At 41.7% G+C, this 21,212-nt stretch overlaps 1 protein-coding gene across 1 annotated transcript in view; it reads left to right on the forward strand.

Moving 5' to 3' along the window:
• The window catches only part of grik2 (glutamate receptor, ionotropic, kainate 2), a 346,902-nt gene that overhangs the window by 300,857 nt on the left and 24,833 nt on the right, over nt 1–21,212 (forward strand). Inside the window, exons 15-16 of the mRNA XM_080897244.1 lie at nt 1,721–1,946; nt 14,056–14,306. Of these exons, the coding sequence (XP_080753370.1) occupies nt 1,721–1,946; nt 14,056–14,306 (477 nt within the window). The remainder of the gene's footprint in view (nt 1–1,720; nt 1,947–14,055; nt 14,307–21,212) is intronic.

Raw genomic sequence — 21,212 nt, forward strand, 5'->3', positions numbered from 1 at the left:
TATAGTGACCAGCATGGCTGACAGTTTTTATGTTAGGGGACTGGTCAAGGATTTTTTGCACACTAGTCATTTCCTTTCTGTACCTTGAAACAACAAAATACAAAAACAAGCCAGTATATACACACCAGGTGATTAGGGAGATGGGAAACGCCTGGGAACACAGCTGAACAGACTGGCTAACGAGACAAGAGAAAGTAAAACTAAACACAGGACACACACAAAACAAAACAGGAAATAACTAACATTGACACCAGGAATAAGACACACGAGCTTAGTACAGAGACAGAAGACAAAACACAGAAACAGAACCAGAACAGACAGAACAGTTTAACAGTTTAAAGAAATCATTAAAAGCTCAGAATTACCATGACATTATACCCATGATGAGTATATATAAACCTTTGAAAATCTGTCAATTTAAGACTTTATTTAAGAACATACAAAACTCATTCTAAATTCTAACTAACTCAACAGCAACGATTTGGATGAACCAGGATATTTTAAAGCATTTACAAATATAAGGCCCCTTCAGTGTCATCAGTTTCACTGAGGGTTTAGCAGAAATAAAAGAAGAGGACAGCATTAGCCTTCCCATCATGGCAGAAGCAGGTGGATGAAAACTTTATTAAACTGGTGATGACTTAAGAGGATCAGCCAGCACAAAGTATTTCGGTAGCTTGTACTTGTAATTTTGAATTTCATAAGATTTTGATCCAGTATTTCTAAACTATGAGGATGTAACATATTGGATGGATTCTTTTGAACTATTTTGGTTTGGCAGCTATTCATTGTATGCACTAGTTGTGCTTCCCACCCCTTCGCGCATGGTTTGAATGAAATCAGCTCTGAATTCCTGTGCGTAGGCTCTTGGAAAAATACCTTGGCTGTCTGCCTGACTTAGAGTATAGGTGGTTATCTGACTCTCTGTGTATTCACAGCCACTGCTCTCGCCTTATCAGCAGTCTGAAGCTTGCATGCTCAATTGCCTGATTTGTCAAGAGTGACTCCAAAAGATTCTGATAGGCACTCCACAAATCACCCAGTTGATCTAAAATATCGACCAGCCACAAAAAGTCATTACACACAATAATGGCGGGCAGGACCTTGAAGATGTGACTTAATTACTTTTCAAATAGCTTCAAAAATGGCTTCAAATCTGCCTCCCCAGACAGTAATGTGGTCTTGGACTTTTCATGGTGATTACAGGTGTACTAAGTTGGGCACTGTGCTCTGCTACTGAGAGTACGACTGTGCTCTGCTACTGAGAGTACCCTGCTGCTGCTTATGCCTGTAAGTGTTATCAGCTTTATGGGCATCAAAGAAGAACATTATGGTCATACAAATTCAGACTGTTCACACTGCTGTTTAGCATGCTTGTCTGCTTCAACTTATATTCCACTCGTAAGCGATATTGACGGAGGCAGGCAGAAAGCATGACGTACTGCTATAGCTCCAAACAAATTCTGCTAAACCTAATGAAATTTGGAAAGTAGATGATTGCATGCATTGGCAGTATTTGAAAGTGTGATTGTATGAATGTCACTCACACACACACACGTTAACTCTTTATGAATCTCTAAATTTAACGTTACAACTTTAGGATGATCAAAACATACAGTACATGGCTTTTACAATGAATACATTTAGCTAAATTATAAATTGCTTTGTGTTTAAGTAGTTAAATATTATTTTCTCACATTACACTTCTATGTCTCCTCAGAAAACCAAGATCTCAACATATGACAAAATGTGGGAGTTTATGAGCAGTCGGCGGCACTCTGTGATGGTGAAGAATGTCGAGGAAGGCATTCACCGTGTGCTCACCTCGGACTACGCATTCCTCATGGAATCCACCACCATCGAATTTGTCACGCAGCGCAACTGCAACCTCACACAGATTGGAGGCCTCATTGACTCAAAAGCCTATGGGGTCGGGACCCCAATGGGTATGTGACACGTGTTATAATGATGTGTTTTGCTTAGAAACAAATGCTCTTAAGGTTGTCGCATATACAGTATTTTTTTCTAGACTCTACAAACTACTTAGAGCGATCTATTTTGCAATGCATTAGGAAATCTGAAATCAAGTTTTAGTTGCCTTTTGAGTTGCTGTTTCTTTGAAATGTGTTTCCTTTCTGCTCTTCATTGGCAACGTCAGAACTTTGAGCCAGCATGAAATGTAAGACTAACATAGCCACTATGATGTCTCCAATTAGGGGAAAAATCTGCAGATGCAGTTACTAGCTAGCAAATTAGTATATATATATTTTTTGTTCTTTTTCTTATTTAACAGCAGCTAACGCACCGAAAAAAACCCATCAGGATATGCTTAAAGCTCACCTCGGTATCACTGTCAACGGATAGAAGTGACCTTCGATAATATACTTTTTTCAAAGCCTCATTGAGAGTAAATAAACATGAACACATTGATAGCTGAGGTAAACAGCAGACTGACAGCTTACATCAGAGAGGAACAGCAGCCAGAGTTGTTTGTCCTACAGCACCCCCCATAGAAATCAGAATTCAGTTGACTCCAGTCTGCAATCTACTGACCTCTAGTGGTGAGATTTTACACACTCTCTTTAAAAATATCAATAAGGTCAGACAAAGAAATATGGATTTCAGTCCAGAAATGTCCTCCATTATGCCAAATTTTATGCCTTAAGTGGGTTATTAACATAAAAGGTCAGGTCCTTTAACATAGGTATCTCTTTTGACTCAAGTGTAATTGCAAAGAACATGTTTTTGTTGCAGAACAGCACCTCAGTATATTAAGTGGCTGTACACTATGGAGGTTAAAAAAGCAGTTATTGTGAAAGCTTTATTGATGGCTCTGTAATGGAAGCAAATACAGATTTTCCACTTTGACACTGCACTTGAAGGATAGAGGTCAGAGCCTAATTATTGTAAGCCCTTTAATTAGATGGATTTGATGTTTAGTTCATAATAGGTGTCATTGTCTGATGTTGAACAGAATCCTGATTATTATTTTTTTGTTATTTTGTTGACTTCACAGTGGCTTTTAAACATATTTTATGTCATTCCTTTACCACATAATTAGTGATTTACTGGTAATATAGCCTACTTCTACTGGTAATGTAGTAGTAGGAAGGATCAAAGAGATGATTCTGCTTTGATGTTTCATAAATCAAGATGATGAATATATCGAGGTGTGGTATACTTTGCTTTGTTGTTGCACATTAAAACCAAACTTAACCGTACCTTGACAGTTTACATTGCAACACATGCCAGAGGGTAATCCTTATGGAGGAATACTTAGTCCCAGGATTGTCCCTGCTATCTTCAGCATGCAGAAGAACAGTGCAACACAAATAGAGAGGTGAAAACATAGGGTATATTGTTAAACACTTTATTAGATTAAGCAGCAGATTTTCACAATTTGCTACAAATACAGTAAGACGAAAACTTCTTGCTAGGTTCTTTTACAGTTACAGATGGCAGGGATCTTGCAACAGTAACCTCACATAAATTATAAAATCAAGCTATAGCTTTCACAGAGAGGCGATTGTACTGTCAGTGTTATACGTCATTGTTATTAACTGGCTCAGAAGCAAGGGATACATTTGTACCATGGGCCACCTCAGGAATGGATAACCGGCTTTTGTTTTTATGTTCCCTGTAAAGCACTTTGTAACAGATTCCTGTCTTTAAAAGTGCCATATAAATTCATTTTACTTCCTTACCTCCTTACTCCAAATCAAAACACTCAAATGCAGGTTTAAAAAAAGTTTTAGCTTCAGATAGTTCGGCAGTACTCAGAACAGCCCTTAGATCCTCAAAGCCGGAGAAAACTGCACGTAAACTTAAACTCGGGGTGGGTATAGAGGAAAAAATGCTTTTCGCTCACCCTTGAGTGATGATGTCTGTGGAAGTGGGTCACTGTTGGTTGACACAAACTGAGCTGCAGGCTCTGAGGATGAAGCACTTTCAAGCTAAGGCAGCGGCACTTCACTGTGGACCGGCAGGGTGATGCGACAGCGAATGGCGGCTTGGGAGGTCACCGGTGACGCAGCTTTGCAGATAGAGCAAGGCCAGCCCGTGCGGGAAACCTCTGGTTGAGGCAAAGCAGGGCTAGCAGCAAGGTCTGAATGGTGCAGCTAGAGCTCATGTTGATGGCTGGGCCGTCTGTCCTTAGGAAATGGTATAGGTGAAGAAACTCGCTAAACCCTTGCCGTCCCCACCTGAGGAGCAGATATGGGTGCAGGGACGGGTTAGGTCCTGGCCACCATCACGCTAGGCACAGGGACAGGTGCAGGAGCAAGCTGGATACCAGTCATCCCCACCCAAGGAACAGATATGGAGCAGGAGTGGACTGGGTCTCAGCTGCCCTCGCCCTGGGTGCAGGCAAAGCCCTAGCCGCTCAAGGAACCACGGCAGGGACAGGGACCAGCTGGGCCCTATCCACCCTCACCGGGGAAACTGGAAGGGTGCAGGGGAAGTCAGGGTCCTAGCCGTCCTTCGAGTAGGAACAGGCTGAGACACAGGTTTGAGATAATGACAGGAGGAGAGAAATGGTCAGGTTCAAAGTCAAATTCCGGGGAGAGAGTCTCAGATGCTGGAACAGTTCGTATGGATGGAAGTTGGTAATAACCAGTCTTCTGACAGCCCAGTGCAAATAATAAACAGTCTTAGATTTTGCTGGACTTGTGGTTTGCTGAACAGTAGGTTTCGACTTGTGGTGATTTGGAGGGAAAAAGTCAAACTCACTCACCACTGGGTACTGCTCCGCAAGGCCCTGCCTCCTTTTGGCAGAGACATGGGAAAGAAACTGAGAGCTTAAACACACTGGATAAAGATGACTAGAAACAGGGAAGAATATAACTGAACTAAGTCTGACTAATGAAACAGGAAGTCGGACTTAACACAGTGCACATTGTCAAAAAGGCTAACACAATAAAATAATGGGCTGATTCTTATATAGCACTTTTCTACTCTCCCGCAGTACTCAAAGCGCTCTATACAACATGCCTCATTCACCCATTCACACCTACTCATACAAGCACTTCTAAACACAAGTGCAACTAATAAACATTCACACACATTCACACTCCGATGAACGCATCGGAGGGCAATTTGGGGTTGGTATCTTGCCCAAGGATATTTGGCATGCAGACTGGGGAAGCAAAGGATTGAACCACCAACCTTCCAATCAGTAGCTTATCTGCTCTACCTGAGCCACAGCCACCCCACAAAATAGGAAATATACTTGGTTGCGAGCTCTCGTTGGATTGTTTGGTACAGGCTGTATACCCAAGAACCAATTCCAGTTCTTGGTTGGTCCACTGCGCTTGCCTGTTGGTCTGGAGTTGGAAACCAGACGACAGACTAACCTCCAAGTCTTCAGTTCAATTCAATTTTATTTATATAGAGCCAAAGCATGACAACAGTCGCTTCAAGGCACTTTATATTGTACAGTAGACCCTACAATAATACATACAGAGAAAACCGAACAACCATATGACCCCTTATGAGCAAGCACTTTGGCGACAGTGGGAAAGAAAAACTCCCTTTTAACAGGAAGAAACCTCCGGCAGAACCAGGCTCAGTGAGGGGCGGGGCCATCTGCTGCGACCGGTTGGGGTGAGAGAAGGAAGACAGGATAAAGACATGCGGTGGAAGAGAGACAGAGGTTAATAACAGATATGATTCAATGCAGAGAGGTCTGTTAATACATAGTGAGCGAGAAAGGTGACTGGAAAGGAAAAACCCAATGCATCATGGGAATCCCCGGCAGCCTATGTCTATTGCAGCATAACTAAGGGAGGATTCAGGGTCACCTGGTCCAGCCCTAACTATATGCTTTAGCAAAAAGGAAAGTTTGAAGCCTAATCTTAAAAGTAGAGATAGTGTCTGTCTCCTGAATCCAAACTGGAAGCTGGTTCCACAGAAGAGGGGCCTGAAAACTGAAGGCTCTGCCTCCCATTCTACTTTTAAATACTCTAGGAACAACAAGTAGGCCTGCAGAGCGAGAGCGAAGCGCTCTAATAGGGTGATATGGTACTACAAGGTCATTAAGATGAGATGGGGCCTGATTATTTAAGATCTTGTATGTGAGGAGCAGGATTTTGAATTCTGGATTTAACAGGAAGCCAAAACAGGAGAAATCTGCTCTCTCTTTCTAGTCCCTGTCAGGACTCTTGCTGCAGCATTTTGGATCAGCTGAAGGCTTTTCAGTGAGTTTTTAGGACATTCTGATAATAATGAATTACAGTCGTCCAGCCTGGAAGTAATAAATGCATGAACTAGTTTTTCAGCGTCACTCTGAGACAGGATATTTCTAACTTTAGAGATGTTGCACAAATGGAAGAACGCAGTCTTACATATTTGTTTAATATGTGTGTTGAAGGACATGTCCTGGTCAAAATGACTCCAAGGTTCCTCACAGCGTTACTGGAGGCCAAGGTAATGCCACCCAGAGTAAGAATCTGCTTAGATACCATATTTCTAAGCTTTTCAGGGCCGAGTACAATAACCTCAGTTTGATCTGAATTAAGAAGCAGAAAGTTAGCGGCCATCCAGGTCTTTGTGTCTTTAAGACATTCCTGCAGTTTAACTCATTGGTGTGTGTTATCTGGCTTCATGGACAGATAGAGCTGGGTGTCATCAGCATAGCAGTGTAAATGTATGCTATGTCTTCTGATGATGCTGCCTAAGGGAAGCATGTATAATGTAAACAGAATTGGTCCTAGCACTGAACCCTGTGGAACTCCATAACTAACCTCAGTGTGTGAAGAGGACTCTCCATTTAAATGCACAAACTGGAGTCTATTAGATAAATATGATACAAACCACTGCAGCACAGTACCTGTAATACCTACAGCATGTTCTAATCGCTCCAATAGGATATTATGGTCGACAGTATCGAACGCTGCACTGAGGTCCAGCAGGACAAGCACAGAGATGAGTCCACTGTCAGTCTCCAGATCAGTGCCTCCATACAATGCTGTCTCTGAGATCTACAGAAAATTCCTTAAACTTCCTGACTTGGTTTGTGCTCTGACATGCACCATCAGCTATGGGACCTAATTTAGACATGTATATCTCTATTCATATCATTCCCAGTCAATTGGATTTACCACAGGTAGACTCCCATCAAGTTGTAGAAATATCTGAAAAGAAGAAGGGCAGAAGAGATGATAAATCAGAACCAGGGTACTTTATTGATTCCTAGGGGAAATTATGTTGGTTACAGCACTCCAGTACAAACAGTAACACAGACAGACAATACAAGAAGTAAGAAATAGCACAATATATATAATATATAAATACATATAAGCAGAGATGGGCAGTAACGCGTTACTTGTAATGCGTTACTGTAATTCGATTACTTTTTTCAAGTAATGAGTAAAGTAAGGGATTACTATTGCAAAAACGGTAATTAGATTACTGTTACTTTCCCGTAGGAACGCTGCGTTACTGCGTTACTAAAACCGTGATTTTTTTGCGAGAATGTCTCACGACAGTGACGTAAGCAAGTGCGACGTTCGTGACAACAGCTGTGTGCCGATCAATAATGGATCACATATCGAGTGCAGAGAGAGTATGAGCGTGCAGCGTTTAAAGCGTGGAAGTACTGACCTTACTTTGAGTTTGATTCCATAAAAAGTGACAAAAACATTAGTGTCAGTTGCGCGTGGGAAGAAAACTTCTTTTTACAGCAAAAAAACCCCTAAACTTCCAACAAGCACCGAGTAGCTACGACGTAATGGGAAACTCACAGAGAAACTCGCGGATTCTTCCACTGACCGCGGCACAACTGCACCAGGGTAAACCTCCACCTGCCCTACTCCTGCTTTACAGGTGAAAATAGAGCAACAGGACCGCTGAGTCTTTGACTTTATTTATTTTCTGCTGTGTTTTACTTGCATCTAGTTGAAAGACTGAGTGTAAACACAAAAAAATATTTTATTTTATGTGCTGGAATGTGCAGAAAATAGGTTTAAATGTTAAACTAATTTATTCAAGTCAGAGAATGTTGCATATAATTAAATGTTTGCTTGATGCATAAAGTTAAAAGATTAAAACTAATAAAACAAGTTTTAAAAAGAGACTTTTCCATTTGATTACATTTTGTATGATGGATTATGCAGAAAAAGTAGAATTGGGCTGAAAGATCTATCGCTTTATCACCTATTCAGGTTGTAAATCGTGTTTTTTTTAAAGTAACTAAGTAACTAAATAATTAATTACTTTTGAAAATAAGTAATCAGTAAAGTAACGGGATTAATTTTTTTGGGGAACTAATCAGTAATTAATTACTGATTACTTTTTTCAAGTAACTTGACCAACACTGCATATAAATCACTTACTGATAAATATCTGAATAAGAAAGAAAGAAAGAAAGAATAGAATAGAATTCAATAGAATAGAATTCAACTTTATTGTCATTGCACATGCACAGGTACAGGGCAACGAAATGCAGTTTGCATCCATCCAGAAGTGCTTTAGTGATATAGATATATTACAATATATATTAGCAATGATATAGATATGTGAGTATATTACAGAAATGGGTCTATTATGGTATGTAATAATGTACACGGTATGAAGTATGTTGTGAATATTCTATAACTATAAGTATGTACAGGCTGTAGTGAGTACGAGCTATGTACAGGCTATGAACAGGATATAAATATGAAAAACTATACAGAATATGAAATAAATAACTTTACAGAAACTGAGATATACAGCTATACAGAAATGGGAACTATGCAAGTTGTAAACAGTTGTAGGATTAAAGATTATCGAATGTACAGAATGATTATTTACACAGAGCTATACAGTAGTGCAGTTAAGATAAGTGAGATATGTGGATAGTTTCTACAGAGGCTATATAAAGTGCTGGTGGTTGTGAGTGGTGGTTCAGTCCATGTTATTATTGTGTTTGAGGGTACAGTTGTCCATTGTGGGTGTGTGTATGTCCAGTCCATGAGTTTAGTGTGGGTCAGATGTCAGGAGGCAGAGTTCAGGAGTCTGACAGCTGTGGGGAAGAAGCTGTTCCGGTACCTGGTGGTCTTAGTCCGGAGGCTCCTGTGGCGCCTTCCAGAGGGAAGGAGGGTGAAGAGTCCATGTGATGGGTGACTGGGGTCTTTGATGATTTTCCCAGCCCTTTTCAGACACTGCTTCCTGTAGATGTCCTTTATGGCAGGAAGTGGTGCTCCGGCGATGCGCTGGGCAGTTTTCACGACCCTCTGCAACGCCTTCCGGTCCGAGGCAGAGCAGTTCCCGTACCAGACTGTTATACAGTTGGTCAGGATGCTCTCGATGGTGCAGCGATAGAAGTTCACCAGGATGTCTGAGGACAGGTGGTTCTTCCTCAGAGTCCTCAAGAAGAAGAGGCGCTGGTGAGCCTTCTTGACCAGCTTGGAGCAGTTGGTCGTCCAGGTGAGATCCTCGGAGATGTGGACTCCCAGGAACTTGAAGCTGCTCACACGCTCCACAGCCGTCCCCTTAATGTGGATGGGTGGATGTGGGTCAGCATTCCTCCTGTAGTCCACGATGAGCTCCTTGGTCTTCTCGGTGTTAAGCAGCAGGTTGTTTCTGTCGCACCACTCAGCCAGACGATCCACCTCCTCCCTGTAGGCGGCCTCATCGTTGTCACTGATGAGGCCAATCACCGTGGTTTCATCTGCAAACTTAATGATGGTGTTGGAACCATCAACAGGTCTGCAGTCGTGGGTGAAGAGGGAGTAGAGGAAAGGGCTCATCACACAGCCTTGTGGTACACTCATTGTGATGGTAGATGAGCAGTGGTTATCCAGCCGGACATGTTGGGGCAGTTGGTCAGGAAGTCCAGTAACCATTTGCAGATGAGGGAACTGATGCCCAGGTCTGTCAGTTTCCTGTTGAGTTGTGAGGGGAGGATTGTATTGAACGCTGAACTGAAGTCTATAAACAGCATTCTGGCGTATGTGTTGTTGTTGTCCAGGTGTGAGAGGACAGAGTGCAGTGCGATGGAGACTGCATCCTCTGTGCTCCTTTTCTGGCGGTATGCAAATTGGTGGGGGTCCAGGGTGGGGGGGAGACAGGATTTGAAGTGTGCTAGGACCAGCTGCTCTAAGCACTTAGTGATGATGGGGGTGAGTGCTACTGGGCGGTAGTCATTGAGGCTAGATGGGTTGGAGTTTTTGGGTATCGGGACGATGGAGGTGGATTTGAAGCAGGCCGGTACCACAGCGTGGGCCAAGGACAGATTGAATATGTCTGTCAGCACTCCTGCAAGCTCCCCAGAACACGCTCTGAGAACACGCCCGGGGATGCCATCAGGACCTGCATGTACGAGCATGTAATGGAGGCAAGAGGGTGTACAACAACATATGTAAAACTGAAGTGACAGAGAGGGTTGGGAGTGAACATATCTGATGAGGAATGGTCACAAACCTGGAAAATACAGCAGTCAACAACATCATCACGTGCCTGGAGACTGCACTGCTGGAAAAATGTAATTAGATTTTTTATAACACCCAGAATTAGGAACAAACACACTTCATTACCACAACCGTGTTGGAGGGGCTGTGGAGAGGTAAATGTGAATCATTCCCATGTGTTCTGGTTCTGTTCCAAGATTACAAAATTTTGGGAAGATGTTCATTTAGTTATAGGTAAAATTCTGGGTTATGCTGTATCTAAGACTTGTACATTATTATACTTTGGTGTCATTACGGGAAATGTGATGAAAGAAGACAGATACATATTGAAAATTATGCTTGCAGCCTGTAAAAAGGAAATCGCAAGAAAATGGTACAAGATAAACCCACCATTGCAGGGTTAGGGTTAGGGATGAATCGCAGGATGGATCAAAATTATGGACGAAACATAAATCATGGACTTGGACATGACTTACAAAATAAGGACTAAGGTCAATACCATCACAAGTGGGAGAAATGGACTGAGTACATAAATTCGACAGGATAAAGACGATCACATTGATAATGAGAAATGATCAAATTGTAGAAACATGGTGACCCAACTCGGGGTTTTTTCACCTGTTTTATTTAGTTTTTCTTTTTTAAATGTTATTATTTTTCTTTTTAATGTTCTGTTTTGTTGTTACCCTCTACCCCCACTGTATAATGTTAAAAGAAAAACAATAAACAGAAAGTATCAACAATATTTCTCCCATAATACCTTCTATTCGATGGCTCCTTAATAAAACCAGAATTAGATTTAAAAATCTTTCTCCTCACATGCAAGGTCTTGAATATTCAGGCTTCATCTTACTGGTACCATATCACCCTAATAGTGCACTTCACTCCCAGACCGCTGATTACTTCCTATTGTAGGGCATTTAATTGCAGAATGGGAGTGTTCAGTTTTCAGACCCCCTGTTCTGCAGAACCATCTCCCAGTTTGGATTTGGGAGACGGATACTCTACTTTTAGTATTAGGCTCAAAACATTCCTTTTGGATAAAGCGTATAGTTACGGCTGGATCAGGTGACCTTAAATCCTTCCTTATTCATGCTGCAGTAGGCTGAGGTTGGTGGGGGCTTCCCATGATGAGTGTTTCTTCTTTACTCACCTTTTTCAATCACTGTGTTTTATTAAATCTGATTCTTTTTCATTCTTTTACTGAATAGAAAGAACACGACTCAGTTAGTCAAAATATTTACAATTTTTTATTTAATCATCTTCCGGAAGAGAGAAATCTACACATCCCAAAGCCAGTTGCAAAATCTCTAGCATTAGAAACCAAAAATGTGTCTCATATAGGTGTTATTTTGGTCCTTTACACGTCACACATAGTTTTGATAAAAACAACTGTGTTACTAGTTCCGCTTTTTCTGTCTGGTTTCCTGTATTTTATTAACATGCCTCTGCAGCTCTGCACTAAACTTCCTGTTTCTTAAACTTCCACTAACTTAAGCCTCTGTTGCTAAGGCGACCTATCACCCTCTGACCTAGTTCTCTCTCACAGCTGGCCTTGCTTTATAGAGGCCTTTATTATTAAACTACATAAAGCAATATAATCAGAAAATAAGCACTAAGAATATATGTTTATTCCGTAACAGTTTATTCACCACTCTGCATTTAATCATTGGTTATTATTCAACTCTAGCTCTATCCCAGTGTGTCTTTTGACCTGCCTCCTTCTCTTTACCTTGGACCGGTCACTGCTACCTTAGGCCTGGTTCTGCCTGAGGTTTCTTACTGTTAAAATAGAGGGTTTTTCTTCATACTGTCGACATATGGTTGCTCATGTGGTCGATCATCTGATTGTTGGGGTTTTTCCTCTGTATTGTTGTAGGGTCTTTACCTTACAGTGTAAAGCACCTTGAAATCACCCTGTACCTAGCACCTCCTTCTGATCAGGTCTGGGTCCGCTCCAACCCTCGGTGGTGATCATTATCATGAAGAGCGAGCAGTTGCTGTAGCAGCAACAGCTGATTTCACACAGGTCCTCTTGTGGTGATTTCACTTGTATAACCTCTATACAAAAGTGAAGCGTCTTTTGATCAGTATGTCTCATTGTTTATCAGTTTGGACAAGGATGTTTTCTCTCTCTCGTCCTTGTTTGCCATCACCTGTCCCAAAAGAAGTGAAATTCTTTGATCATCCAGTCTGTCTGCAAGATTAGTTAGTTTTACCTTCCCAAGGAGACATTGTTATGGCTTGCGATACTGTCTTGAGAGGCAGGTGCTACTTGACACACTGTGCACTTAAGCTCCTTAGCAAGGACAAATGTGGGACCAAAGGCTACAGTCCCATTTACACAGTCTCTGTATTTGCCTGATGCGGTTTATACATGCACCTCAGGTCAGAACTTGCCCTCAAAATGAACTGTTTTAAGATCACTGAGAGTATTTACATCATACTTTAATATGCAGTTCTAGACCAATAAGTACCCCCTAAATTTTTCACAGCCCATTTTATGACTAAAAGTTCTAATAAAACTTTGGTTCTGCACACTCCTTTCTGCTTTGCAGAGACTGACTAGCAACAGCAGTAGTTGAATCGTACCTTCCCACTGTCCTGTCACAGGACAGCTCCCAGTCCATCATGATTTGTTACTGTAACAAGTTTTGTTAAAATGTGCACAGGTCAGCACAGTGATGTGAGCATCTGAAAAGCTATCTCGCAGGCCTAAATCCAATGGGATTTGGGTCCTTTTTTGCCTCTTGACTTAATGAGTCAGTTTTGCAACTAAGGACTTGAACATGGAGGCAATGTAAGAAAACCCAGGAACAAATAGTCCATAGTAGTTGGCAACATATAGGAATAATTTCAGTTCCTTGGCATTCTCTGGCAGTTCTGGTTTATATTTATGGCCACCCCATCTGCAAAGACACCACATGGCCCAGGTACTTGACTTGCACAGCACATATTCAGCTTGACCTTCAAGTTCTCTCTCTGCACATGCAGGTGACACCAACTGTGCAGTCTGTGCAGACAACCTGATATGAGCCATGATATCAGGTTATAAACTACACCGTTCAAAATGAACGAGAAGGATTAAGGAAGCAAACAAACATCAGGGTCTGCAAGGCCAAGACAATAATAACCACCACTCTTACTAGAAAATAAACATTAATTTCTAAGGTGAAAAAAACTGGCTAAGCTGGCTGACCACAAAACATGAGAAAATTGTGCATAAACAAAAATGGCAGAGAACCCCGATCAAGCTTCCACAAATGCAACACTATTCCAAAATGGCAGATCACTCAAGTTTGCCACTTTTTGTACCAATATCAGCAACCCACACACACACACACACACACACACACACACACACACACACACACACACACACACACACACACACACACACACACACACAACACTGAAAGCCAAACACTTCTCAGCCCACTGGCCAAATGCCAAGGAGTGTTTGGTGCTGGAGCAATATATGAAACAGTCTGAATGCTGTTCAGCTGTGGCAATCAGGTTTGGGAAAACCTTGGACAGGAAGGGAGGGAGAGAGCAGCTTTCTGTCATAAAGGGGCCAAAAGGTCAGTGAAAGTAACAGTGGTGGTCTATGGGATTTAGTTAGTTGCGTCAGCTGCTTACACTGACCTTATGCATTTTGGTCCTTTAGGTTCTCCGTACAGAGATAAGATCACTATTGCCATTCTGCAGCTTCAAGAGGAAGGGAAGCTACACATGATGAAGGAGAAGTGGTGGAGAGGAAATGGTTGTCCAGAGGAGGAGAGTAAGGAGGCCAGTGCCCTTGGGGTACAGAACATCGGTGGGATCTTCATCATCCTGGCAGCCGGACTTGTTCTCTCTGTCTTTGTGGCCATGGGAGAGTTCCTCTACAAGTCCAAACAGAACGCACAACTTGAAAAGGTAAGAAATTCATTTGATGTTTTTTGTTTTTTAATTGAAATTGTGATAGTTTATTACAACAAACACATGTCACAAAGAGTAGTCTCATGACAAAGACAAATACAAACACATCAATCAATTTTAAAATAAATGGAACAAAGTACGCTAACTTTCTTCCCCACATTTGTAAGAAAATGATTGTTTCTAGTTTGCGGAAACTTACACTGTGATGACAGTGCCTAATGCCATACAGTAAGATAAGGGTTGGTCTTTTTGCATTTATTCACTTAGGCCCAATGGGGACAAGGAGATAAGAAACGTGAGGAATTCTGCTGTCACCATGGATCCAAGCTAGACTTTAACCATCATCTCAAATGATCTCCAGAAAAACTACAGAATATTTTCTATTGCAATACCCTAAAACTTTCAAAAGGTTTTGTTGTGACAACCCCCAGGAAATGGGAATACTATGAGCAGTTTACTAAAAAAATTGGAATGCTGGCATTCAATCACTCGTACCTGTTTTTACAGTTTACTAAGCCGCATGACCCACTTCATCAACAGCCACACCCACCCGCACACATTTCCCAGTGCTGCTTTTCATTTCCACGTTGCACAATCCCATCCTACTTGTGCTGTCACCATTTTCACTGTTTATATCTGTAGTATTTAGTTCATAAATAGCTTCTTTTAATAATAATGTATACTTTATTAATCCCCTGTAGGGAAATTCCTCTCTGCATTTAACCCATTCACCCAGTGAAGCAGTGGGCAGCCACCAGTGCCCGGAGAGCAGTCTGTAGGGACAATACCTTGCTCAGGGGTACCTCAGGGTATCCGTTCAGTGGATTTGACCCCCTGACCTTTCGATCATGGGGCAAACACTCTACCTACTGAGCCATCTCCTCCCTCCTCTCATTTTAATCAGTTGAGAGACAAGACTGGAACTTTTAAGCAAGCATCTAGCCTCAGATACGTTGCTACTATAAAGGCCTAGAGCACCAGACAAAACTCAGCTGTATTGAAAAATATGTCAAGTACCTTTTCCCCCAATTTCCACCAAAAGTGTACTGCCAGTGCTTACGTAGTGCCAGTTTTACTGTGATGCTTTTTGAGGCTGCATAGCAACAAGTGCAATAAATAGGTTGCACTTTGTAGTTTTGCATTATATCCTATTATGCCTCTTCAGATGACCAAAGTCACGTCAAAGTCTGCTTTATTGTCAAAAACCATACAGATCATAAACAGGAATTCGAAATTGCAGTGCTCACACTGCCCTCAATTTTACATTCAAACAACAAAAACATAAAAAGATTAAAACAAAAATGTCCAACACAATCCAAGTGTTTGAGTGACCGTCTCTCAGTCTGCTGGGTCTAGCCCATAGGCTCTTCAGTCTCGTTCCTGACGGCAGCAAACTGAAAAAGCTGTTGGACAGATGAGTGGAGTCACCTATAATGCAGAGGGCTTTTCGGATGAGGCGGGTGTAATAGATGTTCTGAAGGAAGGGAAAAGAAGTGCCTCTGTAGAAGTTGCTCATAAGGCTTTTTCTCTCCTCAGTTTGCAGAGGAAGTCACTGTTGGGGTTTACTGGTCAGAGATGCTGTTTTTTGACCAGGAGAGATCTTCTGAGATGTGCACACTCAGGAACTTAGTGCTGCTTACCCTCGCCACAGCAGCACCATTGATGGTTAGTGGGGTGTGCAGGGTGTGAGTTCTCCTGAAGTCTATGATGATCTCCTTAGTCTTCTCAAAATTCCGGGACAGTTCTGTGCCTCAAAGCAAGCGATGAATTTGTTTAGCTCATCTGGTAGAGAGGTGGAACTGACAGCAGTCTGCAATGTGGGCTTGTAGTCTGTGGTCTGCTGTCACAGAAGCTCTATGAAATCCTCCTGGAGTACTTTCCTCTATGATGCCAAGGGACAGGTTTGCCTTTGCTGTTCTTAGGCTCATCTAAAGCTGGGGATGAGCTGTCTCACCCTCAGGAGGCTGTAGACCTCAAATATGAGCCATGGTTTCTGGTTGGCCCAGACAGTAATAGTCTTGGTCTCTGTGACATCATCGATGCACTCTGAGATGTAGCCAATGACAGTTTCTGTATATTCCTACAGGTCTGTGGTGTTGTAATGTGTGGCAGCCACTTTAAAGATCTCCCAGTCTGTGGTGGAAAAACCGTCTTGCAGTCCCTCTGAGGACCTTACACACGTACCTGTTTACAAACTGGTTTGGTGACTTTGACCAGGGGCCTGTATACTGGCATTAGCATAACAGTGATGTGATCAGATTCACCAAGGCGGGGGAGGGAGAGAGCTTTGTAATCTCCTCTCTGGGTGGTGAAAACATTGCCCAGAATGTTGTTTCCCTGTGTAGGAAATTTAATGTGTTTGTGCAGTTTGGGAAGCACAGTCTTTGGGTCTGCATGATCGAAATCACCCGCTAGGACGAGAAAAGCATCTGAGTGGGCTGTCTGCTGTTCACTGACATGCTGATACAGTTCATTCAGTGCCTCACTCCTGTTGTTGTTATTAGAGCAGGGAGCGATGTAGACAGCAACAAACAGTATGGCTGAAAATTCCTTCGGTAAGTAGAATGGTCTGCACTCAATGATCATAAGCTCCAGCAGAGGTGAACGGTGTTTGCAAGCCACAACAGCATCAGCGTTGATGTAAACACAGAGTCCCTCCACAAGTCTTAGCCCCTTCGGCAAAAAAAATCAAATCATTTGTTCAATGGTTTTATTATTTGTGCATCTTCTGCCAAAGTTCCTCCCATATGACTTGTTCTAACTCACACAGTATGCTGACCTGAGGGAGGGTAAAACTCATTCTGACCAGGTAGAGAGCAGCACGTGTGGCCAGCAAAAGAAAATTAAATTATTTTAATTAAAATTTGCTTATTTAAAATAAAATAAAAAAATTTTAAAAAAGGAATTAAAAATAAAAAAAAGAGTATATAGTATAATAAAGGTATAAAATTATTTGTGAAAACTCCGCAGCCATCAGTTGACAAAGTAGGCAAAATCTTAAGCAAGCAAAAAAGTGAGAAACCTTCAAAATAAAAGCATATGAATAAAAAGATGCATTATACAAAAACAAACTAATAAAACCAAAGCATAAAATACACAGGAAAAAACATTACAATGTTACAGATTTTACAGATTTATTTTCCCCTTTTTTCAGTAGAAACGGTGAAAAACAGGAATGGAGCAACATAAGTATAAAAAAAATAATACCTTTTTGGTTGCTTTTTTTTTTTTTTTCTTTCTTTCTAACATACGAGCCACCAGGAGTTGCTGTATAGCTAAAACTGCCAGGGCCAAATATTACCAGCAGTTAAAATACATTTCATGATTTTAAGATACAAAGTTTTTTAGCTTTTCATTCTACAACAGAAAAGACTAATACTACTACTCACAAAATGGACTCTTAACATATTTTCAAATGTTATAAATTACTTTTATTGCTCATTGCTGAAAAATCTCACTTTTTTAAGCAATACGTTGCACAAAACTGCTGGTTTTAACAAACAAAACTCAAGAAAATTAAAATCCCAAAATGATATATTATTTTTAATTTTTGTTTGTTATTTAAAATGATCAGAATATTGCATAGTTCAGGCTTTACAGCCTTTAATAGGCACAATTACATCCACGTCTCCATACAAGATATTCCTAATTAATGCGCACATAAAATTTACAGTTTACGTGGAGGTACATGTAGAGCATGTTAGTGAGACTCACAAATACTCTGACAAAATTTGTCTCTGAATGTATGAAAATTGTTTGCTGCATAGGATTTCTTATACCAAACCATCTTAATCTATATCTCACATTCCACAGATCTCAACATTTTAACTTTAGTTAAGTTAAAGTAGAAAAGCACCAAAGAAGAGACTGCCCCAGGAGACCCTAATGACCCCAGATACCCTGGGAGATGGCAAGGGGATCTCCCAGCGTATCCACTTTCTGACAGTTGTCAGAAACGGGGAGTGGGTTTCTGGGCCTTCTAGGGCCTTTGAGATTTACCTCACCAGGTGGGCTTCAAATTGACCCTGAAACCTTGAGTCAACACTGCCCAACCTTGATTATGAGTCTGTCTCGGCATTGATCTTGACCCCAAGCTGTCCTGGGATCCCAAAACAGTTGAGTTTCTGGCAGTAACAATATTTATTCACATGGTAAAGAAGGCCATCAGGTCCTCAGCAAGCTGGCTCAGAATGCACAGGAGTGGTTGTACCCACAGTTCTGGTCCCTGAAGGCAATGCACTGCGCAACGCCTGGCCAACCTCACAGCAGATCAGCTGGTGGAGGTCTAGGGATATTTTGGCATGGCTGTGGCAGATCTTTTTGTGTCTAGGGAGATAACTCAGCATCCCATCTTTCTCTCCATATGGAGAGATAATCAATCGATCAGGCATGGATGCAATGGCCTCCCTTTATGCCTTTCCCTCCGTTACTCTCCTTCACCCCCACCTGCAGAGGTTCCAAGTGGAAGAGGTGACCATTATCTTAGTGGCTCCCAACTAGCAGAACACCATTTGATCGTTTCTTCAAGGTCACCCTTGGGAGCCCATTGGATGCCTCTCCATCTCTTCCAGCTGTGGGCCTGGCTCCTGAGACAGCGTATCTACTAGTCATGATCTTGCTTCAGTTATTGGTTAGTAGCTCCATCTACCAAAGCAACATATTCATTTATAAACATATTCATGTTGGAATGGGAAACAAGTGGATTCAAGTGGACCTCCACAGCCCATCCCATTTTCCAATTTTAGCATGAACTGTTGGAGGAGGGCAGGTCCACCTCAGCTCAAAAATAATGGTAGCAGCCAAAAAAAGACAGCATGTGTCAGTCCCCAGAAACTACTAGATTGACTTGTTGTCCCCTCATTGCTCAGTTCTTCATGGAGGTAGCAGGGTGCCTCCCTATCAAAAGCAACTGGCTCTCCCTCCATGAGATTCCAGCATGAGCCATTCAAACTCCTTGAAACAGTGGAGCTAAAATGGCCTACAGCATTCTTGTTCGCTATAGTGTCAGCTAAATGAGCGGGGGAGCTGTATGCTCTATCACTGCACAAAGAGTGCTGCCCTGACATGCAGGTGTGATGCTTCACTCAAATCCTGCCTGAGACTGAGTCAGAGTCCCATCTCAGCCAATCTTTTGTAAATCCTTTGTTCTTGGTGATGGGCATATTGGTGAGGACAGAGTAGAGCACTCTGCTGTCGGTCATTTAAACTCAACTGCTATCCTTTGCTCTCATGTAAGTAAGTAAGTAAGTAAAACTTTATTTATATAGCGCCTTTCAAGATAAAAATCACAAAGTGCTTCACAGAAGCTAAAACCTAAAAATAAAAATCAACTAAAAGCAAGTTTAAAAAGATGGGTTTTTAGCTGTTTTTTAAAAGTGACCACTGAGTCCACAGATCTCAGGCTCAAAGGGAGAGAGTTCCACAATCTGGGGGCCACAGTTCCAAAAGCTTTGTCGCCTTTTGTTTTCAGCCTCGTGTGCTGGACAGCAAGCAAGCCCTGGTCACATGACCTCAGGGACCTGCTGGGAATGTATGGATGCAAAAGTTCACTTATATATGTTGGTGCTTGTCCATGCAGGGCCCTGAAAGTCAAGGTCAAAACCTTAAACTGGATCCTGAATTTAACGGGGAGCCAGTGCAGCTGAATCAGCAGGGGTGTGACATGGGAAAACTTGGAGGACTTGGTCAGAAGCTTTGCAGCAGCATTCTGAACAACTTGCAGATGATCCAAAGAGGCTTTACATAAACAAGTAAACAAAGAATTACAGTAGTCCAGACGAGATGAAACAAATGCATGAATGACAATTTCTAATTCGGAGCGCGATACAATGGGACTCAGCTTAGCAATGTTTCTCAAATGATAAAAACAGGAGCGAATCAAAGATTTTGCATGGGCGTCCAAAGTCAGAGCTGAGTCAATACTAACACCAAGGCTCCTGATAGACGGTTTTGCAAATGTAGCAAGTGGACCCAAGTTTTCCATAACACTAGGTACAAAAGTTTTAGGAGCACAAACAAGAACTTCAGTCTTCTCCTCATTTAGTTGAAGAAAGTTTCCAGCCATCCAACATCTAATGGAGTCTATGCACTTGTGCAAAATTTGTAGCTTGGAAACATCATGGGGCTTAAAGGAGATATATACCTGAATATCATCTGCATAGCAGTGATACGAAATGTCCTTAAAAGTGCTCAATAAATGTTGGAGAGGAAGTAAATACAGCAAGAACAATAAAGGCTCCAAAACTGAACCTTGTGGCACACCATAGGCAAGAAAAGTAGAAGAGGAACTGTACTTAGAGGTAGCCACAGAAAAGGATCGTTCATGCAAATAGGATTCAAACCAGTCCAAAGCAGCCCCTGATATACCCACCCAGTCTCTCAGCCTATCTAGCAGAATATGATGATCCACAGTATCAAAGGCGGAGGTCAGGTCCAACATCAACAGAACGGAGCATTCTCCTGCATCACATCTCATTAAAATGTCGTTGGAGACTCTAAGAAGTGTAGTTTCAGTAGAGTGAGCTCTACGAAAGCCAGATTGGAATTTATCCAGAATGCTGTATTCATCTAGAACAGCTATAAGCTGCTTAGCCACAACCTTTTCTAAAATCTTAGCAATGAACGGTAATTTTGAAATCGGTCTGTAGCTACTGAGAAGAGAAGCATCAAGCTTAGGTTTTTTTAACAGTGGGTGAATAACAGCATTCTTACAATAAACAGGGACCTGACCAGAAACCAGTGAGGTATTAATAATTGTGAGCACACAGGGACCAATAGACTGAAAGACATTTTTAAACAAAGATCCAGGTAAAATATCAAGAGAGCAGGAGGATGCTTTCATTGAATTAACCAACTTGACCAGCTCAGGTAAGGACACAGGTAAAAATCTTTCTAAAATTACAG

This window comes from Rhamphochromis sp. 'chilingali', assembly GCF_963969265.1.
Source record: "Rhamphochromis sp. 'chilingali' genome assembly, chromosome: 11".
NCBI classification, from domain to species: Eukaryota; Metazoa; Chordata; class Actinopteri; order Cichliformes; family Cichlidae; genus Rhamphochromis; species Rhamphochromis sp. 'chilingali'.